Source organism: Halichoerus grypus, chromosome 12 (genome assembly GCF_964656455.1).
Source record: "Halichoerus grypus chromosome 12, mHalGry1.hap1.1, whole genome shotgun sequence".
Lineage (NCBI taxonomy): Eukaryota > Metazoa > Chordata > Mammalia > Carnivora > Phocidae > Halichoerus > Halichoerus grypus.
The window spans coordinates 44,380,178-44,406,233 of NC_135723.1; the positions used below are offsets into that span (position 1 = coordinate 44,380,178).

Here is a 26,056-nt window from a genome sequence, read left to right on the forward strand (position 1 = left end):
GCTATGTTGACATGTCCCAGACCACTGGAACCCTAGAAATTTCACTGAGGTGGCAGAAACCTGATTTTTGGTCAGATTTACCTCCTACCATCTGGCTTACCTATGTCCTAAGTAGTTGTTACTTCTTTCTTACTAGGTCCAGTTACCATGATGCCATCAATGTAACTGACCAAAATGAATTTCTGTGGAATAGAGATGATCTAGGAACCTGTAATAGGGCTGCAGAGTTGATGTATGCATAAGGTAAGACAGTCAAAGTGTGTTACTCATCTACAGAAAGCAAATTACTTTTGTTGGTTTTTCATAACAGCTATAGATACGGAAAGCATTCACTGGTCCAAAATTAAGGTGCCAGCAGACTTGGTCCCTAGTGAGAACCCTCTTCCGGGCTTGCAGATGGAGGCCATCCTCACTTGGCAGAGAGAGAGAGAGCTCTGGCCTCTCTTTTTCTTATGAAGATACTAATCCCATCATGGGGACTCCACCCTCATGATCTCATCTACACCTAATTACCTCTCAAAGGCCCTATCTCCAAATACTGTCATATTGCAGGGTAGGGCTTCAACATATAAAGGTGGGGGGGCACACGATCATTCAGTCCATAATAGCTACCAAACCTTCAAGGTATAGATAATTCTCATGCTATTAAATTTGTCCCATATCTTTGAAAAAGAAATCTTCAAAATTCACATTACAAAATAAGCATTAACCTCATAATAAAACTTGACAAGAAGAGTCCACCCATATTTCCTTTAATTCCAACCAGTCTAATAACAGTTTCATCAAAGAAATATCAGATCCCTCAAAATGTGGGGCCCTAGTGAAATATTAGTTAAAATTACTTGATTTAGAAACTTCATAGACTTTCATTTCCAAGATTGGCAGATTACATTATTCAGACAATGCAGACTCTTTCTCTGTTCAAAGACATTGAAGAGTGTGGAGGGTTGAATAATGTCCACTGACATTATTTGTGAACACCTGGAACCTCAGAATGTGAAGTTATTTGGAATTAGGGTCATTGTAGATGTAATTAGTTAAGGTCATACTTAATAGAATTAGTTAAGGTCATACTTAATTCGAATAGGCCCTAAATCCAATGACTGATTTTCTTATAAGAAAAGACACACACAGAAGTCCATGTTAAAACAGAGACACAGATTGGAGTTATGCTACCACAAGCCCAGGAACACCGGGAGCCACTAGGAACTGGAAGAGGCAGGGAAAGATTCTCCCCTACAGTTTTTGGAGGAATTGTGGCCCTGTCAACACCTTGATTTCAGATTTCTGACCCCCAGAACTGTGAGAAAATAAATTCCTACTGTTTTAAGCCACCCAATTATAATAATTTTTGTGGTAAACTTCAAAAACTTAGGCAGATTTTTATACCAGAAGTGAGTTGCTCCTATAACAAATACCTAAAAAAGAGGAAGTTCCTTTGGAATTGGGTAATGGGTAGAGGCTGGAAGAATTTTGAAGTGCATGATAGAAAAATCCTAGATTGCCTTGAAAGACAATTCATAGAAATATAGACATCAAAGGCAGTTCTGATGATGGTTCTGTTGGAAATGAGAACACAGTAGAGAAAGCTTCTGTCATCTTAGAGAATACTCATATTGTCATGAATAGAATATTGGTAAAATTATAAATATTAAAGGTGCTTCTGGTGACAGAAAGAAATGAGGCCAATGTTACTGGCCATTGGAAGAAAGGTGATCTTTGTTATAAGTGGCAGACAACTTGGCTAAATTGTGTCCTTTTGTTGGGTATAAAGTAGAACTTGTCAATGATGAATTTGGATATTTAGCTGAGGAGATTTCCAAGTAAAGTGTTAAAGGTACAGCCTCGTTTCTCCTTGCTACTTATAGTAAAATGCAAGAGGAAAAGAATAAAGAAGTAACTGTTAAGCAAAATGGAGATAGTGCAAGAGACATACGCGATAGAGAGCATCCAAGATACATGAAATTGAAGTCCTGAAGAAGACTAAGATTTTAAGGCAAAAAAATTGGAGATATAATAACAAAGATTGTTTCAAATCTGATGTAGGATATCAAACTAAAGATGCAAAACTCTCGTTAAGTATCCTATAGAAGAGAAGAAAAACAGACCTAAATACATTGCTGATGAGAGTATAAATTGGTACTACACTTTGAAAATCTGCTTGACTTTTTGTACCAAAATTGAATATTTGAATATTATATGATCCAGTAATTTCACTCTGAAATATAAACCCAACAGTAATGTGTGCTTATGTGCATCGAGAGACACAAACAAGAATGCATATAGAATCATTATTTATAATAGCTTTGAACTGGAAAGAGCAAAAATGTTTATCAAGGGCAAATGAATAAATAAATGTAGTACATTCAAGCATGTGATTCCATATTGCAAATGAACTACAAGTACACACAACAACATAAATGATTCTTACAAAAACAAATTGTTCAAAGAAATCAGAAACAAAACAACATTGTGTGAGTCCATTTATATAAAATTTTAAAATAGGCAGACACTTAACCGGCTGAGCTACCCAGGTGCCCCTTTACATGGTGTTTGGAAGGATGTTTGCTTTTTGATGATCCTTTGATCTGTACATTTGTTTATTTTTCACTTTTCTCTGTTATATTTTCCAATAATTTCTTTAAACTGAATTGTTTAGATTTAGAACAATGTTAGGGAGTTAGCTTATGATTGTCACTTAAAGATCTGATGGATTAAAAAAAAGAACAGAAGGTGTCATTTGTGCATTTTTGTTTGTTTGAAAGCTTCTCTGCAGCTTTTGAGTTGATGACATGAAACTTGTCTCTACTAATCTTATTTGTCTAACATCCAATATTGTACATTTTATGATGTTGCTTCACTGATGCTGTCTTTGCCCATCTGCTTTGCTTTCTTGGGACTTGCCCCTTGTGAAACACAGCTCCTAAGACTGCCATTCATATGCACCGAAAAATAATTAAATACCTTAGCTTGTCTAAGAGATCTGTCTAATAAGCAAATATTGAAGTACTCACCTCTTACTTTTATTTTTTCTTCATACAGAACAAATACTGATAAAATTTCACAGTATCATGTTAGTTTTTAAAAAAGCTAAGTTATGGGGCGCCTGGGTGGCTCAGTTGTTAAGCGTCTGCCTTCAGCTCAGGTCATGATCCCAGGGTCCTGGGATCGAGCCCCGCATCGGGCTCCCTGCTCAGCAGGAAGCCTGCTTGTCCCTCTCCCACTCCCCCTGCTTGTGTTCCCTCTCTCGCTGTCTCTCTCTCTGTCAAATAAATAAATAAAATCTTTTAAAAATAAATAAATAAATAAAAATAAAAATAAAAAAGCTAAGTTATGGCGCTCCTGGGTGGCTCAGTCATTAAGCGTCTGCCTTCGGCTCAGGTCATGATCCCAGGGTCCTGGGAGGGAGCCCCACATTGGGCTCCCTGCTCAGCGGGAGGCCTGCTTCTCCCTCTCCCACTCCCCCTGCTTGTGTTCCTTCTCTCGCTTTGTCCCTCTGTCAAATGGATAAATAAAATCTTAAAAAATAAATAAATAAATAAAAATAAAAATAAAAAAGCTATGTTACTATGTGAATGAATCATGAAAACACTGTACTTGATTAAAGAATCCAGACACATGAGACCAACATTTTTTATTGCATTTATATGAAATATCTACAATAGGCAAATCCATAGAGACAGAAAGTCAATTATTGATTGCCAGGGACTAGGAATAGGGGAAATGTGAAGTAACTGCTAATGAGTATGAGATTTCTTTCTGGTGTAAGTAAATGTTCTAGAATTAGATAGTGGTAATCATTATACAACTTTTGAATATGCTAAAAACTGAATTTTACACCACAAAAGGGTAAGTTTTATGGTATGGGAATTATATCTCAATAAAGCCATTATAAAAACTACGCCCTGAGCTAAGCAAGTTTTTTAGTTTTTAGTTTTTTAAAGGTTTATTTATTTATTTTAGTGAGAGAGAGAGAGCAGACCAGGGGGAAAGACAGAGGGAGAGGGAAAGAGGAAGTAGACTCTGATGGGGTCAGTTTCTAGCAGATCATGACCTGAGCCAAAACCAATAGTCAGATGTTTAACCAACTGAGCCACCCAGGCACCCCAAGCACCTTTTCTAAAAAAGTAATCTTGTTATATCTAGAGAGATGATTGACTGGCTAAGGTACAAAGATAAAATAATAATTTATTTTCATGATACTCTTTTGTGCATTTAAAATTTTTGTACTATATATACGTACTAGCTGTGAGAAACTAACTTAAATTCTTTTCAATATTATTCATTTGTTAAATATGTAGAAAGATTTTATTCATGTAATACTAGAGTAGATTTTTGCTGCCTAAATACTTGAAGAAAATACTGTAGTCAGTATATTTTACATAATTTGAAAAGGATGATTATCAGTGAACCCTTTATTACAAAACATTGAAAGAATTTTATTTATTTATTTATTTATTTATTTTTAAGATTTTATTTATTTACTTGACAGAGAAAGACACGGCAAGAGAGGGAACACAAGCAGGGGGAGTGGGAAAGGGAGAAGCAGGCTTCCCGCGGAGCAGGGAGCCTGATGTGGGGCTCGATCCCAGGACGCTGGGATCATGACCTCAGCTGAAGGCAGATGCCCAACAACTGAGCCACCCAGGTACCCCAACATTGAAAGAATTTTAGAAGTTCCCAGACATCCAAAGTTGTAGTTAAGAATTCTGACTTGAACCTGATTCCTATTCCTTTGTAGATATTCTGTCTTTTCTCTAAAGGAACATTTAGAATTCTCTTGAAGTTCAGAAATTTGAGCACAATCTTTTCTTCATCAATATTGTTTTCTCTTGAATATCTCTGAAGATATTAACTTTTTTTTAAAGATTTTATTTATTTATTTGACAGAGAGAGACACACAGCAAGAGAGGGAACACAAGCAGGGGGAGTGGGAGAGGGAGAAGCAGGCTTCCCGCTGAGCAGGGAGCCCGATGCAGGGCTCGATCCCAGGACCCTGAGATCATGACCTGAGCCAAAGGCAGATGCTTAACAACTGAGCCACCCAGGCGCCCGTCTGAAAATATTAATTATGGCGAGATAATATGAGCTATGGACTCTCTGCAGGGGATATCCTTAAAGGATTGTAAATGATGGCTAGCTGCTGGCTTGTGCTGGTTCCAATGCAGTTAAATATTTCTTGTTTTCATCTTAGCATTCTATCAAAACAAATACTTGCTACAAAAAGCTGGCCTTCAACAGGCATCTTATTCCAGGTGATCACATGTGATAATATAAGTAACTCTTTTATCATGCATGCCTTGGCTTGCCAATATCTTATTTTCCACTGGTAATAAAATCACCACTGTCTTTTGACCCACACCAAGTTAAATAATAAATCTTAAATTCCCATTTTGAGGTTTTATTTATTTATTTTCTGAACACCTTTCTGCACTAAACACTGTATCAGACAAGGTTTCAGTAGATGAAACAGAAACCACTCTAAGTATGTTATGCTGAAAAGAAAGTTGGTGCATATGAAGTCATTTGAAAGGCTGGAGGAATGAAAGTCAGGGATCCAATGAGACTTTTAGTTTGAAGATCATACACTTGTAGCTGTGATCTAGAAGTCAGAAAATGAGTGCAGCTATTGCCGCTAACCTTTTCCAGAACTGTTCCTCCAACATAACCTTATACCTTTGAAGCTGGTGAGTAGATGCCAGAATGTGGATTCTACCTTCACAGTTTATGGAGCTTGTTTTGATGCTGCTGCAGCTGAAAGTAGATGGCCTTGGCCTCCCTTTTACCTTCTAAATCTCATGATGTACATAGGAGCCCTGATATATCTGAATTATATAATTGTTTTAAAGATTTTTAAAACTTTAGTTCCTCTCATGTTGTTAGTTTACTTTAATATTTAATGAAACTTGGTTGCCTATATATATCTTTTTACATGGATTGCATGGTATTGGTAGCCAAAATTTATATACCTTGCCTAAATAAGAAGCCCTGTTCACTTGGCAAATAATGAATGCAGGTTCTGTTTATAGACATCCTTGCTTCAACAGTCATAGTGGGTGGGAAGAAGGTTGGTGGTATGGGGAGGGTGCATGTGAATGAGTAGGCTGTCCTTTATGGCTTATGAGTAGTTTATAATGCTAGATTTTTCTATTTCTTGTGGCAGTTGATCGTCACTGGGCTCACTATCATTCGTTCTCTTATAACCTAGTGCCCATTCTGAAAATTTCTGGAGTCAGACTTCCCACTTAATAGAACTGAACTTGAACTTTTTTTCTGGAGAGAAAGCTGAAAACAGGATTGTTGTGTGACTTTTTCCTTTTAATGAATCATCCAGACTGTTGTCCTAGTCTTGGCCCTTTTTACAGGCCTTATTATCTCTCATCTGAGGGATATGCAGGCACTTTGTAGGAAAATCTCACTTCAGTAACTCCTTTTTCACCTGGATGAAATTATTAGCTCCTTAGTTTGGTGGGTTTTGTTGGCAATCCGAGCCTACCTCTGTAACTATCAAAATTCCTCAATAGCCTTCACAAGTTTGTTGGTGACACTCCTCCTGGGTTTATAACAGTACTATGGCTTTATGGTCTTATTTCTATTTTTATATTTATTATGTGACTTCAGTGAAATTTGGGGAGGCTAGAAAGGTAATTCATGTGTTCAACTACCCTTTGTGAACCAGATATATTATCCTTAGATTTATAATAAATTGATTTGTACTTTCCTGGATTAAAAAAATTAATCAGGATCTACAGCTTCTCCCTTGAACCATATAAGAGAATTCAATTTTTGTTTTCATTTCTCTTATTTTACTTTCCCCATGCTTCCCATCTTTTTACCTCCAAATCTCTTGGATTTGGTTATAATCTTTTAGAATTATGGCTCTTCTGGTTACCTATCCTTGCTTAATAATTGTATTAAATTTCACAATTTCATTATCAATAATTATTCATATTTAATTATAACTTTTTTTCCTCTTTTCTTTTTACATCATTATGTGCATTGCATGTTCTTGGGTTTTGTTTTGTTTTTTTTTTCTCCCATTTTTCTGGAGTAATTTTGGAGATAGAGTCCTTTGTCATCTGCTTCTTAAAACTTCTCATTTAACTAGAGAGGTTATTATTATCATGCCCAGATTCTAAATGAAGAATCAGAGGCTCAAAGAGTTCAAATTGCCTTTTGAAGGTCAAACAGAAATTCAGTGGCAAAGCTTGGACTCAAATTCAGGTCTGCAGACTCTCTGTTTGCTGTCTTTTTTCAGTTTGATTCTTTTTCATATAGCAAGTGTCCATACAACACTATGCTGCTTACTTCACCACCTTTTGTAGGAGTAGTTTGAAGGACCATATCTAAATATAAATCTGCTTTTTATACTTGTTGTTGATGATACTTGTACAGTCATGTTCAGCTTGATTAGTTGGAGAGAATTGTGAACATTAAGAGTATTCTTTGACAAAATACTACGTTAAGGCTGTCTGTGGTTGCAACTATTAGGAAATAATTATTCTCCTAATATGTGTACTAATGCGTGGATACCTTGAATCGAATAGAGAATAAAAAGAAAAGCATGCGGGATTATATAACACAAGTATTTTAACAAGAAGATGGCATATCGTTAGGAGATGCAAATTTTTCTGAGTTAAGAATGCTCACAGTAATTTACAATATGTGCCTTCAAGACACATAGAAAAATATTATAGGAGATGCTAATATAGCAGTTCATAAACAATGAAGATTCTTTATATGACAGAAAAATAGTAGCAAAGCAACATCCCTTATGAACATACAAGCAATAATACTCAACAAAATACTAGCAAAACTGAATCCAGTAACATATACACCATGACTAAATGGAATTTGTACCAGTAATGCAAGGTTGGTTCAACATGAAAATCAATGTACTACACCATACTGACAAAATTACAAAAGTATAAAAAACCACATGATTGTTCCAATATATACAGAAAAAGCATTTAATAAAACTCAAAACTCTTTAAAAATGAAAACAATCAGCAAACTAGAAACAGAAAAGAAGTTATTCTTTATGAAATAAAAGCATCTATGAAAACCCACAGGTAACATCAGACTAAAACAGTGAAAGATTGAAAGCTTTCTTTCTAAGATCAAGAACAAGACAAGGAATTGTACCCTTACTACTTTTATTCAACAGTGTACTGGAAGTTCTAACCACAATGATTAGGAAAAAAAAAAAAGAAAAGAGGGCAGAAAAGTGAGGAAATTGTACATACCTTTTCAGCTAGCATCCCATTGGCCAGAACTTAATTATGTAACCACATATAACTTCGAGAAAGTTAGAAAATGTAGTCTCGATTTTTTTTTTTTTAAAGATTTTATTTATTTATTTGAGAGAGAGAGAGCGCAAGAGTGGGGAGTGGGAGAGGGAGAAGCAGACTCCCTGCTAAGCAGGGAGCCCGACGCAGGACTCAATCCCGGGACTCCAGGATCATGACCTGAGCCGAAGGCAGTCGCTTAACCAACTGAGCCACCCAGGCGCCCTCGATTTTTTTTTTAAGATTTTATTTATTTATTTGACAGAGAGAGACACACAGCGAGAGAGGGAACACAAGCAGGGGGAGTGGGAGAGGGAGAAGCAGGCTTCCCGCTGAGCAGGCGCCCCATGCGGGGCGACCTGAGCGGAACGTAGACGCTTAACGACTGAGCCACCCAGGCGCCCCTGTAGTTGCTATTCTTGAAAAACTTGTGTCCAGTGGGACATCTGGGTGGCTCAGTCAGTTAAGTGTCAGACTCTTGATTTGGGCTCAGGTCATGATCTCAGGGTCATCAGATTGAGCCCAGGTTGGGCCCTGTGCTGGGCTCTGGGCTCCTCCCCTCCCCCTCTCCCAGCTTTTTCTCTCTCTCAGATAAATAAATAAATAAAATCTTTTCAAAAAAGAGAAAAACTTGTGTCTAGTTAAAATTTGGGGTTTTTATTTTTTTTTTAATAAAGATTTTTATTTATTTACTTGACAGAGACTCAGCAAGAGAGGGAACACAAGCAGGGGGAGTGGGAAAGGGAGAAGCAGGCTTCCCGCGCAGCGGGGAGCCCGATGAGAGGCTGGATCCCAGGACCCTGAGATCATGACCTGAGCTGAAGGCAGACGCTTAACGACTGAGCCATCCAGGTGCCCCTGGGGCTTTTATTTTTGAAGACAAGGATAATAGGTATTGGGAAACAACTAGCAATTTCTTCCACATTTATTAAATACAAATCAAAAAAGCAATTCGCTATTTAAAATTTTTTTTCTCTCTTTCTCCGTTTCTTTCCTTCCTTCCTTTTTTCCTTTTTGTCTTTTTTTTCTTTTAACTCATGTATTACAAACGTTAAAAAGATTGCTAATTTAAATGCGACATGGTCCTCTGGATTGGATCTTGGAACAGAAGAGGACATTAGTGAGAGAACTAGTAAAATCCAAATAAAGTTTCTGGTTTAATTAATAATATTGTACTAATGTTAATTTCTTAGTTTTGTAAATGTAACATGGTTATGCAAAATATTGACATTAGTGGAAGCAGGGTGAGGAGTATATACAAACAGTATTATTGGTGCATTCTTTCATAAATCTAAAACTACTTAGAAATTAAAAGTTAAAAAAATGATTTTTAATACTCAATGGCCAGGGGTTTGGAAAGAATTCTCATGCACTCTTGGTGATAATATATATTAGTACAGCCTATTTTTAGAGAGCAATTAGGCAATGTTTATTAAATATAAATGTGTTTATATTTTTTTATTCAGAAAATCTATTTCTATCAGTGGCCCATGGCAGCAAGACGGTGGTGCAGATTTCCAAGAAGAGGAAGTTTGTTGCCAATGGCATCTTTAAAACTGAACTGAACGAGTTTCTCACTCAGGAGCTGACTGAAGATGGCTACTCTGGGATTGATGTCTGAATTACACCAACCAGGACAAAAATCATTATCTTGGCCACCAGAACACAGAATGTTCTTGGTGAGAAGGGCCAGCAGATCTGGGAATTGACCATTGTGGTTCAGAAGAGGTTTGATTTCTCTGAGGACAGTGTAGAACTTTAAACTGAAAAGGTGGCCACAAGAGGTCTGTGTGCTATTTCTAGGGCAGAGTCTCTCCAATACAAACTCCTAGGAGGACTTGCTGTGCAGAGGGTTTGCTATAGTGTGCTGCGGTTCATCATGAAGGGTGGGGCCAAAGGCTGTGAGATCTTGGTGTCTGGGAAACTCCTAAATCCATGATGTTTATGCATGGCCTGATGATTCACAGTGGGGACCCTATTAACTACTATGTTGACACTGCTGAGGCATCAAAGTGAAGATCATGCTTCCTGGGGACCCACGTGGTAAGATTAGCCCTAAGAAGCCCCTGTTTGGTCATGTGAGCATTGTGAAACCCAAAGATGAGATATCGCCTACCACCCCCATCTTGGAACAGAAGGGTGGGAATCCAGGGTGGCCTGCCATACTGCAGCCAGTACCCACAGGATAACAGGGTCTCCTTGGCAGCTGGATCTGGAGTCTGGATTTTGCCATGTAAAGACCTTTAATAAAATCTTTGAAGAAAAAAAAAGACAATCTATTTCTAGGAATTTCTCTTACAGAAACTTGAATGCTAGCTTTTGGAGTGTCTTTTCCCTTTTAGATAATTCAGCATAATTCCTCCCAATGAATCTAGGAGGAGAGTGGAATGTTTGGTTCTCTAACCTCAGAAGTAAAACAATCCTTAGTATGGTTCATGTTTGAAATAGAATGGAAATTAAGTTCCTGAAGTGGAGCTGGTCAAATAATTAAGTTGCTAGGCTTTTAACTGGAGGAATAACAGGTCTGAAGGCCAGTGGGGAGTATTAAGGATTCGATGCCACCTCTGGATCTTGAGAAAATGAGGTGTGGGAGGCTGAGTGGCCTCCAGTTGAGAGGGCTGCAGGGTAACTTTCCATTTTAGACAAGGAAGTACATGAATGATCATTGAAAAGGAAGAGGGTTTACTAAGAAGGTTGTAAAATTTTGGAATTTAAGTTTCTACAGCACTGTAGACGGTTTGAGGGGGCACATAGCAGTGGTAGTTTGGATCAGGGGACTAGAGATTCTTAGAGATTGGAGGAGTTTACATTTTTAGCAGGGATAAGGAACACAGAAAGATGAGGTTGCAATATAATTTGTACAACTACTGTTATGGTGGAATGTCCTGGGACATTGAAGTAGTCTAGCTTTTGGGGAATTTAACTAGCCAATCCTTCTTAGCCCTGAGCATTTGCACATGACCTTTCCTTGGTCTGGAACACTTCTGTCTCCTTTTCTCCCTTTCTCAGGTCAGTTCAGACTATGTTTGGCTCTATCACTTTCTCTAGGAAGCCTTCCCTGAGTGCCTTCTCTCCTCTTAGCATGTGTACTCTTTCTCTGGTAGCCTGTCTAACAATATACAGCAATTGTCTTACCTGTTTGTATCCTTACCTGTACCTTAAGTTCTGGAAGGGAAGAGAACTATCTTGCAGGCCGTCCAGCCTCCATGTAATCATTCCATAAATTATACTACTTTGTAGTAAATATTTGCTATTTTGTCAAATTTAATATTATAAAATTCAATTCCAGTTCACAAAATAATCTAACACGTTTCTTTAAAGAGTAAGCTTCACTAAGGCATTATATGATTTGATTCCTACACATTTATTTTCCCATGTTACAAACACTGCCACTCCATGTTTATGTGTGGAATAAACTAATGAACTGAATCAACTTCATCCAAATCTTTCTCAGTCCTTGATATATAAATTTTTGAAAAGTATTAATACTAGTCAGATTCTAACATTTTAATATAATTTAAATAAAAAGTATTTAACCTGTATGTAAATAAATGTGGTGTTTGAAACTGTTGAAGGACTGCCATATCCAGTTGTACATACTGACCTGAGTTTTTATGGATTTAAAAATTCATCTTAAAAATTAAATTTCCTAAGTCAATGCAAGGCATTATTTCACATTCATGTGGACACACACCCTGAGGTAATACACGATATACTTGTGAAATGGAATATTTTCCCCTAGATGTATTCTCTCAGTAAAATTAAATACTGTATTTCATTTATATGAAAATGTCTACCCACAGTACACTCCTTGTACTAATAGTTAATATAACTAAATTAATGCTTTTTTCCCTCTCTTACAGTTGTAATTTTCTTTTTTTTTTTTTTTTAGATTTTATTTATTTATTTGACAGAGAGAGACACAGCAAGAGCGGGAACACAAGCACGGGTAGTGGAAGAGGGAGGAGCAGGCTTCCCGCGGAATAGGGAGCCCGATGTGGGGCTCGATTTCAGGACCCTGGGATCATGACCTGAGCCGAACGCAGACGCTTAACAACTGAGCCACCCAGGTGTCCCACAGTTGTAATTTTCAAAGCAGCAATCAAAGTCTAATGCGATTCTCACATTTCCCTCTTTCAAGAAATAAAATACTCGCACGTTCCAAGGTATTTAAAGCGATGCAATTTGCAGAGGCAGCAGGTAGAATGTTGCTATCGGTATTATTTATGTTTTTGGTAGTAACTTAAGCTAGCAACGCCTCTTTCTGTAAAGTGTTCTCCGAGTAACTCCTTAAGAAACAAACACCAGGAACAAACACTGGCCTCCCACGGATTTGGGCGGGGGGTGGAGCCTCAGTGATTTGTGGGAAGAACCGCTCAGGGCCTGGGAGGGCTCTCTGCTCCCGCTCGTCACTACTCGGCTCCGCTCGGCTCCCTCTCGGTTCTCGCTCGGCTCTGTTCGGCTCCTCCTGCAGGAGAGACAGAGAGCGCCTGCCACTCCGGCGCACGCGCTCAGGCCTCTTGCTGCTCTTAGGGGCCCGCTTTGCCGTGTGTTTTCACTTCCTTCTCTTCCGAGCTGTATCCGGGTCGTTGCTTTCTCTATTGTTTCAGGCAAACGACCTCGGACTTTGCAAATTCTGGGTCTTTTGTTGCTTCTGGTGCAGGCTAATAAAGTTTTTCTTTCTTTTATTTTTTTCTAACAGTTTTAACGGAGGAAATTAAGTCCCCAGAGCTGCCGGGGCCTGAGGGAGCCTCTGGCACTGGAGCGCCGTGGGAAGGGGCGCGAGCGGCCGGGGCCGGTTCGGCAAGGACTAGGGGGCGGGGTGGGGGGCGGGAGGGGACCTCAGCGCTGCTTTCTAGGCGCCCGGGCCCGGTCGGAGGCGCCGCCGATTTTAAGTAGCATCTTTCGGATTTGTTCCCGCGGTATCAGTCCCAACTTCAGCGCTGCCAAGGCTCTCGCAGCCTCTCCCTAGGTCTCCTCCAAACGACCACCTCACGGATTCCTTAGTAAGTGTGTTGGAGGCCTCCGCCGGGAGAAAGGTGCATTTCAGCCCTTCTAGAAGTCAGGGCCTGTGGGAGCAGGGTGGGGGTGGCGGGTTTCTGCGGGAAGCTGGACCTTTCGTGGGCGCTTCCCTTCCAACAGTCTGCGGGAATGAACAAGGCTTCTTTCATTACCTGGGCTTAGCGTTTTCTTTCTGTTGACTGTCTCCGTGTCTGAGGGATTATGAACGAGTCGCAGAAACATAAGAGGATGTTACGGGGGTCAGCTTTGATTTTGGTTGGCCTGGGTTCGCCTTTGCCACACCCCAGCCTGGAGCCGCCTCTGCTGCTGGCCAGCCCTCCCCAGCCCGTGTGCCCACCCCAAGCAAGCTTCCTACACTTTTTGCTGAGAACTGAATTAGACAGATTCCGTGCACGAGGTCATCTGTATCTTCCCTTAGCATCACAGCTGTCCTCTGTGCTTGGCGTGATTATTAATGACAATGTAATGTTTTTCTCTTAACAGTGGATCGCAGCTCCAAGAGGAGGCAGGTGAAGCCTTTGGCAGCTTCTCTGCTAGAAGCTCTCGATTATGATAGTTCAGATGACAGTGATTTTAAAGTTGGAGATGCCTCAGGTAAATGTTTCCTTTTCTTCCCTTTTCCCAGCTTTCTGGAGGTTGGGCTTATTTTCAGACCCTTTTAAAAAATCGGCTTTGATTAAAATGCCAATTTAAAGTTAAAGCACATAAACGTCATTTATTTTGTCCATTTGATTTCTCACATTTCCCGAAGATCCTTTCACTAGATCCTATCATTGCTTCTGTTTATATTGATACTCAGATAATTAGCAGGCAGAAAAGAACTTATACTATAGATACCAAAGCGTTTTCTCTGTTCTTTACTCAAAAATAATTTAAGCTTATTTTATGGATAGAGGAAAAAAACAAATATCCGGAAGTCAAATAATATCCTGAGAGTAATGTGAGCCATGAACAGCCCATAAGCAGGGTTCTTCTCTATTCAGATCACTTGGCACCCTCTGAGGGGAGTTTTGCTTTTTGTCTATTAGCTCCCTTACCAGAATAAAGGTGACCAGAGTAAAAAGTTGTACTTTGTGGTGGGTGTTGGACTTTGTGGATTGAACTCTCTGAAGTACAAAGATACATGTTTACTCATTATATTTTGTGATTTTAAAAACAAACTTTTAAAAAGGTCATACGTTCACATTGTACAAGATTGGAAAACAGAAAAATACGGACGGTTTTCCATGGTATCTTCTGTTTATTTTACTTCACATATATAGGTATATACATATAGTTTTAACTGCAGGAATCTGAGAATGCACATTTTATGTGACAAATACTAAAACACACATGTACAATAAAAATTACTTATAATTTTGCCCCTTCTGATGGAAGTTTAAATAAAGACTTTTCAGTTTCATCCCTTTAATAATTTTAAAGTGTTCCCCCAGAGAGTTTTCTGTGCTTAGTCATAACTTTCCTTTCCCTTTTTTTTTTTTTTAACTTCTGCTAGGGATGGTAAGAGATGAAATAAGGTTGTGTTGCGCTTCTGTTATTTAAATAGCATCAACAAGTAGAATTTACACGGTGATTTACTGAGAACTTTTTATTTCCATAATCTCATTTAACTTTTATAATAGCTTAGTGAGGGAGATATTATTTTACAGATAACAGGGCACTTGAGTTCAAAGAACTTGCATGAGGTCACTTAGGCCATAATAGATGTAAATCCTTGTCTTTTGACTCCAAATTTAACAGTCTTTTTGCTGCAGAAATCCTAAAAGTAAATAGATGTAATCTTAAACTGAAACTACTTGGATGTTGTGACTAATTGAGGTCATTCCCAACAATAAAAAGTTAAGTTTATCTTGATTAATTGTCTTTTAACCTTTGCTTCTCAGCCAGTTTCTCTCCCTTTTATTAGTCAATTTACTGATGTTTGGTACTTCCAAAGGAGGAAAGCAAGGGAAGGAAAAGGAGCCAAAACTTTTTAAGTTCTCTTGGTGAAAATCTTGGTAGATAATATTTTTGGTTAGAATGTAGTTTTGGTCCAGATTGTTAACAGTTACAGTAGTTACTGGGTTTCAGAAGTTACGACTCATTTGAATACCACTATGAAAAAACTCTGAAGCTTAATCTTTAAGTATTCCGTAATTGTTTCTGTGACAATAAATCCTGACTTTGTAGATTTTTTTTTCTTTTTGTTTACTGAATTATAGTCATTCACAGGTATCACTTCTCTTTACAAAGGTTAAAACAATCTAATGATACAAACTGCTTTTTTCAAGATAATTTTTGGTATCAAGCTAAGTGGAGATTCCTGACCTTGTTAATCTTAATCAGAGTTGATGGGAATTATCAATTATGTGTGAAAAGTGGGAGGATGAGTTTTGTTAGGCTGATATTTTTTTTTTTTTTTTTAAGATTTTATTTATTTATTTGAGACAGAGAGAATGAGAGAGAGAGAGAGCACATGAGAGGGGGGAGGGTCAGAGGGAGAAGCAGGCTCCCTGCCGAGCAGGGAGCCGGATGCGGGACTCGATCCAGGGACTCCAGGATCATGACCTGAGCCGAAGGCAGCCGCTTAACCAACTGAGCCACCCAGGCGCCCCGGCTGATATTTTTTTTTAAAAAATCTCTTCAAAGCACTAAAAAATACATACTTTCTATTCCCTCTTGCCATCATAGCTAGTCTGCTCTATTTGTAATTTACTTCCTTGGGCGCTGTGTAGTTCTTGTTATGTTACTGCAAGGGAGATTATAGTAGTAAATGATTTTGTTTAAAATAGTTAATAATAGAAATTGAATCCTATTTTCCATTCTTGGTTAAGGTGCATCGGTGTCCTCCGTAGCTAACACGGTGGCTTACTGTAGATTACCAATGTTCCCTGTTCGAATCCTTTCTTAGCCTGAGGTAGTTGGACTCTTACATGAAATAAAACATTAGACTTATCACTGGTTTTCAGTCATGTTAGAGTTGTGGAATCCCAAACCTACATGTGACTAGATTAAACTGGAGGTGGAGAAATAGTAGCTAATCATCTGTCTGAGCAAAGCTTCTTTCAAAACAATGTCTAGAAATGACTTACTGAATGAACTACTGACTCTCTTAGATTGGTTGGACTTAATTTTTGTTGACAAGATTCTGTGCATCAATTTCTTCATTTTGAAATCAGAAATTCCGACTACAGAACTTCTACTTCTCTTCGGCTTTAAGAATATAGACTTCTGAAAGATATTCAACACCTTTGCAGATAAACATAATTTTATTCGTGTGTTTCTCAGATAATAAAATAGAAAAAGATAAATATTGCTCAAAAAATGACCTGCCAATAAGATTGTCAAGTGATTGATTTTTGATGGTTAATAACTAAAAGCCTCTGACTTTAGAAAAGTACAAACTGAAAATAGATCATCTTTTCTTTCATCTTTAATGTGAAATTAGAGTTAGATTTCTCATTTTTTTAAAGATTTTTATTTATTCATTTGAGAGAGAGAACAAGCTGTGAGAGGGGCAGGGGGAGAGGGAGAAGCAGGCTCCCTGCTGAGCAGGGAGCCCAGTGTGGAGCTCGATCCCAGGATTCTGGGATCATGACCTGAGTGGAAGGCAGACTCTTAACCACCTGAGCCACCCAGGTGCCCCTAGATTTCTCATTTTTGACTGAGGACAGAGTACAACCATATTAGAATTATGGTGATAGTCACCAGAAGAACATTATGTGGAGATGTTAAATTGAACCATATGAAATTACCAATTTTAGATTATTGGCAGTTTCATCATTCGACCTAGTTTAAGTGGTTATATTTGAGACTTGGTCCTGGAATTGGGGTTAGGATAGATTGCATTTAGTTATCTGATATATAAGTGGAATGGTTTTGAAGATGAGTGCATATATGACTTTTATTAAATAAGACAAAATAGCAGTGCTGTGTCCCCTCTAACCTGCTGGCCAAAGTAAGATGATTAACTTTAGATCTTGATCCATAGTTAGTTTAATTAGGCCAGATCGCCAGAAAATTAGCTGGAAAAGTCACGCTGAGACTTTGCTTTGGTAGTATTTTGTACTTAATCTAATTTTGACTAAGTGGATCAAGATAATGGTCATTGATGATCTGTAGTTTTGTTTAAGAGCACTTTGCTGGATATTATGGTGAATTCACAAAGAAATATGATAATATCAGAATAACTAAATAAGTAAAATAACAGATAATACAAAGCATGATTGATTATTTGTATAGTTCAAGTCTAGGAGATAGGACTACTTTAGACTGGATTTATCTAGAACAATTCATTGAGGAGGTAACAGTTGAACTTAGGAACTGAAAGAGAAGCAATCTAGGTGAGGGAAACAATATATTAAGTGTTAGAAGTGTGGAGGCTGGAAAATATTTATACTTTGGAATCAGGATTGAGTAAAAGAATAAAAGAGATGCATCTGGGCAAGTATAATGAGGTCAAATTAAGGCCTTAATTGCTAGACCAGGGTTTCTCAATCTCGGCACTATTGGCATTTGGTGTTGTATAATTCTTTGTAATGATGGCCTGTCCTGTTTACTGTAGAATGTTTAGCAGCATCTGTTTTCTACTTACTAACTGCCAGTATCATCTTCCTTTCCTGCCCCTACCCCCACCTTCATGGCAATCATTCATTGTCTAAACATTGCCAGTGTTCTCTTTAGGACAGAATTCAAAATTGTTCTTACTTGAGAACCACTGGTCTGGATTTATTCAGAAAGTGTTAAATGACACAGTGGAACTAGAGATGATGAGTAGAGGATGAGTTGTGTTGACTGATTGGCTTTTTAAAAAAGAGAAAATACAGGATTAGTCAAAATGGCCCCAAGGTGATAACTGAATAACCAGTAGACTGGTAATCTATTAGGTATTGTGTATATTTATAAATACTAATTACTATTGCACTAGATCAATGAATGGAATTGTTAATTAAGGTTGATAGACAAAGGTGATTATATTGCAAAGCTAAAATAAAACTGAAATACTATTTTATTGTTTAATATTTATCATGGGGAAAACTTAAGCATTGAATATTGTGAAGGAATTCTTGAAGATTGTTTTTTTAATTCTGTATCTAAAAAATTCCCTAACTTCTGTTAGTTGAAATAGCTATTGCTTGGAGAGATTTTGATATATTGTATATTTGAGAAAGATACCTTTTATTTAACTGAATAGGAAGGAGGGATTTCAATTTTAATTTTTTTTCTAAAGAAAAAATTTTATTGTAGAGTTAGAATTACCTTTTTTTAAAAAGATTTTATTAGAGATCGAGAGCATGCGAGCAGGAGCAGGGGGAAGGTGCAGAGGGGAGAGGGAGAAGCAGACTCCTCACTGAGCAGGGAGCCTGATGTGGGGCTGGATCCGAGGACCCTGACCGAGATCATGACCTGAGCCGAAGGTAGATGCTTAACCAACTGAGCCACCCAATCGCCCCAGAATTACTTCTAATGCTAAGAAGCATCTGACTTATTTGAAGTATCTGACTTATTTCTCTAGTCTATTACCTTAAAAAAAAAAAAAAAAAGATGTAAGAGTGATGGATTTGGAACATGACACAGAGTCAGTTTGAATTTGTAATAATAAAGACATTTTTCTTTGTAGCCTACAAAAATAGAATTATAGACAGCCAAAGACTGATTTTTTTCATTGTCATTTTTGTCAAGCTATGCTTGTAACTAAATATTGTTTATCTCCATCCCTCAAGTGCATATGTGTCAAAAAGAAGTGATGACTAATCAGATGAAGTTATTTTTCAGAAATCAAAGATAAAATTTGATATATTCCTGATGCCTGCAGTTGGAGTATGGATAATGTATTATATTTGGAGAATGAAGGGTTGGGTAAGCTACTAGGATTTGGATTTGTGGAAAAATTTCAGATTCATCTAATAGTATGTTAACAGATGTAAAGCATTTAAATATTTTTTTCTTTTCAGATTGCTTCTATTCAGATATGATTACAAAACAAAAACAATCAAAGAGTATCAGTTTCTCCATACTTTTTTTTTTTAAGATTTATTTATTTTTTTGAGGGGGAGAGAGAGAGAGCATGCTCACATGTGAGTCAGGGGAAGGGGGAGTCAGGGTGAGGGAGTGAGTGAGGGAGTGAGAGACTCACAGGGTGAGTCAGAGGCAGAGGGAGAGGGAGAGAGAATCTCAAGCAGATTCCCCACTGAGTGCAGAGCCCCACGTGGGGCTTGATCCCCTGACCCATGAGATCATAACCTGAGCCTAAATCACCAGTCAGTTGCTTAACTGGCTGAGCCACCTAGGTGCCCCCCACCCCCATACTTTTAAAAATGATTGGCATTGGCAACAACAACCAAGACAAAATCGTAACAATTCTTAACATTTTGCAAAATTTACCAAGTAATAGCGAAGTTGGATTGGTCTCAGTTTTGATTAGGTACCCACATTTGTGCCCCAGTTATTCTAACTTTTATATCTACTGTTATTTTCATTGGTAAAAATTATAGAAATAATTATTAGAAAAAATTACTAGAAATAATTTTTAGGTACTTTTATTTTTTTTTTAAGATTTTATTATTTGAGAGAGAGAGGGAGCACGAGCAGGGTGAGAGGCAGAGGAGAAACAGACACCCTGCTGAGCAGGGAGCCCGATGTGGGGCTTGATCCCAGGACCCTGGGATCATGACCTGAGCCGAAGGCAGATGCTTAACCAACTGAGCCACCCAGGCACCCCTTTTTAGGTACTTTAAAAATTATCTCTCTTAATTATGCCATTGCTTCCAAGATGTTCCAGTCTTCTGTAGTCAGTATGCATAGAGACTCTTTTTGCCTTAGAGGTGTTTGGTCGACTCTGCTTATTATTCATTAGATTCTTATCTAAAAAATATCTAGAAATTGTTGATTATTATTTGTTTTTTTTTTTACCAGAAGTAGTTTTTCTTGGTCGGTTGGGTTTAATTATGAGTGGTATTAAAAAAATCATAATTTTCTTAATGATTTGTATAACTGTTGGACTGAAAAGAAGTTACCTAGTTGTGGGTGATACTGGATTCACACTCTGAAATTCAAGAAGCTTACAAATCCAAAGATGTTTCCTAAGTTTGGTACAAACTTGTTTTTGGTAAAACCTAACTGGAAATGATAGTTTATTTGTAGTGTTTCCTTAAATATTTGTAAATATTTATACTTTTCACTGCAGAAATGTGTTTGATTATAGGATAGTGCCATAGATCTCACTGGAGATTTTTAAGTGTAATATATTGTGTATATACCATGCTTCCCTTCTAAAATCTGAAAACAAAATCAAAATTCTGAAAGATATCTGGCTCCATAAGTTTCAAATAAGGTATTGTTGACCTACATGATATTGTTCTCATGTCCTGTCTAAGATTGTTTAGGATGAGAGTGTTTTTTCACAACAGTTTTGAATAAGCTGTGGGTTCCTGCGTGGTAATCTTGAGATTGACAATTATTTTGTAGGGCCAGTCAATATCTATTGTATGTTAGTCTGTATTTTTAATCAATTTAACTTGCAGGATTTTTTTTTGTCTTTTAGCCATTTGTAAAGGATTTTTAGGATATTTTAGATACCAGATACTAATTGCAGCTTTCTTTACTTTTTTTTTTTTTTTTAACTTTCTTTACTTTTAATGTCCATTTAATTATAGTAGCTAAGGCTGGTTGAGTTAATAGAAACTAAAATGGTGTGGAAACAATAGACTTTCACCATTTTATTATTATCCTTTTCTTAGTTATAGGCTCAAAGAATGTATCACCCTATAGGTTTTACTATAGTTGTTGACCATGACCTGACTGTGACTAGTTGTTTCTTACTTCTTTAAGCTCCCCTTCCTTTCTTTTCTCCTTCTTATTATTTCAGATTTTAGATTTTTATTTATTTGATTAGGTGTAAAGAGGATCAGAAGGTTACTGAGTAGTGTTGGGCCAAGATGGCCTGCGCTGCCCTAGGCAGGAATGGAAGAAACTTGCTGGAAAGCTTGTAGTTCTGCATGAACTTTTTAATAGTCTAAGCCTATCTTTTTAGCGACTACCGTGGTTGCTCATTTCCAAGATGGATTCGTTTTTTAAAAAATTATTAATTTCTTTCATTCCTGGGGGCTGTCGTAGTTACTGCCTAGAATTTTTGAAAGTTTAGGTGGCTCTAATTGATATGAACAGTATCCTGATAGCAGGAAGATTGATAACTGCTCTTGCAACTTCCATTTACTGTGCCACTGCTACTGTCTCCTTTCAACCTGTGAACTTGATACTCCTAAAATTGATTAGTATGTAAGGGATGTTGACTATCATAAATAACCTGTGTTCATTTTTGCTGGGTAAAGAGTAAAATAAATGAGACCCAAGTTTTTGGGCCAGGTTTTTCTTGTTCTGAATGTGACTCAACGCTTGTAAGTTCATACAGTTTATGAAACGAAGATGAAGAGAAGAAGAATTTGGTCTGTATTATATCATTAAGATAAAATCAAGTGCCCAATTTAAAAAGAAGCACCTTTACTTTTAGAAAAAAAAAAATTGTTTCTAGGGTACCAAATATAGCATGAGCCATTTGACACAAAATAGTGCTCCTCTTTTTAAAGCATATTTTAATTTAGAGTTACATTTAGTCATCTTCATTAGTGCTATATTGAATTAGAACCATTATACCAACTTCATTGATTTATTATTTAATCAGGTTGGGAATGTCTACCATTCTTTGACTTAAATTTGTTTATATTGTTTTGCAAGTTACTCACAAATTTTGGTGGTTTCATTTGTGTCAGCGTTGTGTGTGTGTGTGTGTATGTATATACATATGTGTGGTTTTTTTTCTCATATTTTCAACAGATTCTGAAGGGAGTGGTAATGGAAGTGAAGATCCTTCAAAGGACAGTGGAGAAGGTTCCTGTAGTGATTCTGAAGAAAATATTTTAGAAGAAGAACTGAATGAAGACATTAAAGTAAAAGAAGAACAACTTAAAAATTCTGCAGAGGAAGAAATACTGTCATCAGAAAAACAGTTAATTAAAATGGAAAAGAAGGAGGAAGAAGAGAATGGAGAAAGACCTAGAAAGAAAAAGGAGAAAGAGAAAGAAAAGGAAAAAGAGAAGGAGAAAGAAAAGGAGAAAGAGAAGGAGAGAGAGGATAAAGAAAAAGCAACAGTATCTGATGCTGTGGCTGCTTCTGCTGCTTCCACCACACCAGCCACAAGTCCTCCTGCTGTTAACGCATCTCCTTCAGTCCCCACTACGACAACCACTACAGAGGAACAAGTCAGTGAGCCAAAAAAGTGGAACCTTCGTCGAAATCGACCACTTTTGGATTTTGTATCCATGGAAGAGCTGAATGATATGGATGACTATGACAGTGAAGATGACAATGATTGGCGACCTACTGTAGTAAAGAGAAAGGGGAGATCTGCATCTCAGAAAGAAGGAAGTGATGGAGACAATGAGGATGATGAAGATGAGGGAAGTGGGAGTGATGAGGATGAGAATGATGAAGGCAATGATGAAGATCATAGCAGCCCTGCCAGTGAAGGGGGTTGCAAGAAGAAGAAGAGTAAAGTTCTTAGCAGAAACAGTGCTGATGATGAGGAACTGACCAATGATAGCCTGACACTATCTCAAAGCAAGAGTAATGAGGTAGATCAACCCAATTTTTATGATATCTGTCTGTCTGGGGAAAAGGGAATTCTTCTCTAAACCATTCTACTCATTATATTAAGTAGCTTCCTTGAAATCCTATTTATAGACAGCTGTGGGAGTGAATGAGCGCCCTAACTGTAACATTTATTCATTTGGTCAACCAGCCTTTATTGAGTATCTACTATTTGTCACCGTCCTCAAGGAGCTCATAATCACCGTCCTCAAGGAGCTCACAGTCTTTGTAGTTAGAGAAATATTTTTATATCCATAGACTAGGAATATGGTAGTTTTCCTTTCCTTTCCCCTTTCTATCCTCTCACCCCATTCTTCATAGGACTGCTGAATGGTGCTGAGTGGAGTATGAAAACAAAGGTCACCTTTATTTCAACTTAGCTATGTCCACATGAAAATTTAGACTTCTAGACTACTTTAGAGCAGGACAACAAACAGCTTAATGATTGCTTCAGACTTTTAGAGATTGATTTTAAGGTTAATTCCTTTACCAGTTGTAGCACTCATCATCTGAATAGTCACCAAGTCTTTGCTTTAGATGTATGGGAGTAAATAAGAACTATATGTTTACATATATTTAGTGAATAAGTTCTCTCTACAAAGAAATGAAAAAGAAAAATCAAACACTCCTATCATAAGACAAACATTTCTTTCCTAAAACTACAGTAATGACTCAGTTCTTCCACTTGAAGTTCTACTACCGAAAGTTAGGTTTCTTTGGGCCCAAGATGCAACATTCAAGATTCTTCAGTCAAACACATTTGTGTCTCTTTGTCTGTGTGTTTATGTATATGTTTTTCTTCAAAAGCAAGATTGAGTTGTCGTCTTACATGTAGATGTACCTGTTACATCAACATGTAGAACTATAATAATTAAGTCTGTCATTTCTGTTAATGCATTTGTTGTCACAGAAATTCAGTTCTTTAGCAAGCACTTATTTTTTGTTTTTTTCATATCATTGAAAAAGGTTAAACTGGTAGAAGGATTTTCCTTCTATGCTGTATTCTTTTACATTTCTTCTACTTACAAGTTTTACATAGCAGTGATTACCTATTTTAAGTAAGTTTCATTTAAAAACTTGGTGATTTTTTTCTTGCCAAAATAATAAGTAACAGGCTCTGAGGGGCTTATATGTCAGTAGTGATGAAACAGCAGGTTATAATAAATATATATATTATAAACACTGGTTAACTTCTAGGTTATCCACTTTCATATGAAGAATGTTGCCTGCCTCCGGTGCTATCCATCTAAATTCTTATCTTTAGGTAATGGGAAATTGTCATTTGGAATATAATACAATATTTATATGCTGTAGCACAAACAGTTCCATATTCCCAGTGCCAATTTAGGGAAATAGAAATACGGAAAAATCAGTTGTTCATATGTGATGTAGGCTTGTATCCAGTTTATTTTATAGCAGTTAGTAGTCGATATCTACTGAATAAGATTACCTTTGGTAGCATTACTTTCTTCATTTTTATTAGCCTGACATTCACAAAAGTAGGCTGGCTAATGATAAAGGCAGAGTTAGATTTTATGTGATGGTGTGGGGAATACCTGCAGATGTTTAGGAATTTGCCAGGTAAAATGTATACATATTATCCATTTGTTAATAATCTGTAATACATAAAATATTGCTTAGGAGGTTGTAGACTGTCCTTTATGATGCATTGGAAGGCCACATGTGCTGTTTAGGTTTTTTTCTACCAGGAGAGACTTTAGTAAATAATGGGACTTCATATATTTAGGTTAAGTCCCAAAGGAATGTGATTCCAGAGCATTTCTTGGAAATGTGCCTCCATAAAGTTGTCAAGAACTTTCTTCTTACAGTAGCTAAATTAATTTCTCTTGTTAATTTATGTTAATTTTCCTTTTGTTCTACCCTATGCAGAAATGCAGAAGAACTGATAGAAAGTTAATTTTAACTCAATAATATTCTACCCAAAATCTTGGTAACTGTTTTTCCCCAACACCAGTAATTTTTGATGATTCTACTTCTATTTGTCACTCAAATTAGATGACAAATTTTAATAAAAACTAATCGGGATTATTATTTTATCTTACATTTCTAAATTTCCTGTTCGTATGCTCTTGATTTTGTAAAAAAGATGACTAACGGTAATTCTTGTTGCTTTATGGCCATTGTTTGTATCTTAATCTTCCTGGTCATTTTAGGTAGATACTTTGGCATTAAGGTATCAATTATCTGTTAGTTAATACAGATATATTTGATTATATTTGAAGTTTTATTTTTCTCTTTTACTTTAGGTTTTCAAGTACTGCTTTGTAGTAGAGATAGCTGAAAGTGTGGTTTTAGAAATACATAATTGAATTATATTTAGTTTATAAACAGCAAACTTTCTTGGCTGTTATGTCAAGTGCTTTTGTAGGGAAATGATGTTGGACATCATGTAAGTGATGTCAGAAGCTTTAATAATTTTGAAGTTTTTTTGGGAATTTGATTTTTTTCTTTTGAGCGGGGGGCCTTTTATTGACTCTTAAGGGACTCAATCCCAGGACCCTGGGATTATGACCTGAGCCTAAGGCAGATGCTTAACCATCTGAGCCACCCAGGTACCCTGTAGGTTATAGCTTTTGTTATTTACCATTTCAAATTAAAACTCAGGAATTTCAAAAATTAAGACATACAGAAGCACACAGGTTGTCAGATTGATGACCCTATCCCCTGTTGTATAGTTCTGGAAGACTACATCATAAATGCATGAGAGAGAGTGAAAAAGGCAAACAACCTTAGTATTAGTATGAAAATAGCCTTTAGCTTGTGGACCCTATGAAGCAGAGTCCTATAGACCACACCTTGAGAACTACTGTTCTACAATTGGACATTTGATAAACCTACATTTTCTACATATGGACACTTTCCTTGGCCTATAGAATTAATGACATTTTTTGAATTCAGTGCAGTCTGAACAATCCCCTTGGAGTATCATTATATGCCACTTTCAAACTTTTATCTTGATGCTTTTGAGATTAACTGATGTTATATTGCTTTTTGGTTTTCTGAAGTAAATCTTTTGGGGATGGGTGTGTAGCATTTTCAGAGAATGGTTCACATTTTCTGAAGTAAATCTTTTGGGGATGGGTGTGTAGCATTTTCAGAGA

At 37.2% G+C, this 26,056-nt stretch overlaps 1 protein-coding gene across 10 annotated transcripts in view; it reads left to right on the top strand.

The window, feature by feature from the left end:
- PHF14 (PHD finger protein 14) overlaps positions 1 to 26,056 on the top strand; it is a 220,056-nt gene that overhangs the window by 8,874 nt on the left and 185,126 nt on the right. For 6 of the 10 annotated variants that reach the window (XR_004919219.2, XR_004919220.2, XR_004919221.2 and 3 more), the window contains exons 2-5: positions 137 to 243; positions 9,755 to 10,331; positions 13,794 to 13,904; positions 22,122 to 22,918. Coding sequence is in view for 7 of the 10 variants with exons in the window: in XM_036098203.2 (XP_035954096.1) it covers positions 10,310 to 10,331; positions 13,794 to 13,904; positions 22,122 to 22,918 (930 nt within the window). In the remaining 3 variants the exon portion in view is untranslated. Of the gene's footprint in view, positions 1 to 136; positions 244 to 8,988; positions 9,181 to 9,754; positions 10,332 to 12,777; positions 13,295 to 13,793; positions 13,905 to 22,121; positions 22,919 to 26,056 lie in introns of those variants that run through there. The other 4 variants (XM_078059312.1, XM_078059313.1, XM_036098202.2 and 1 more) reach the window with 4 other exon arrangements.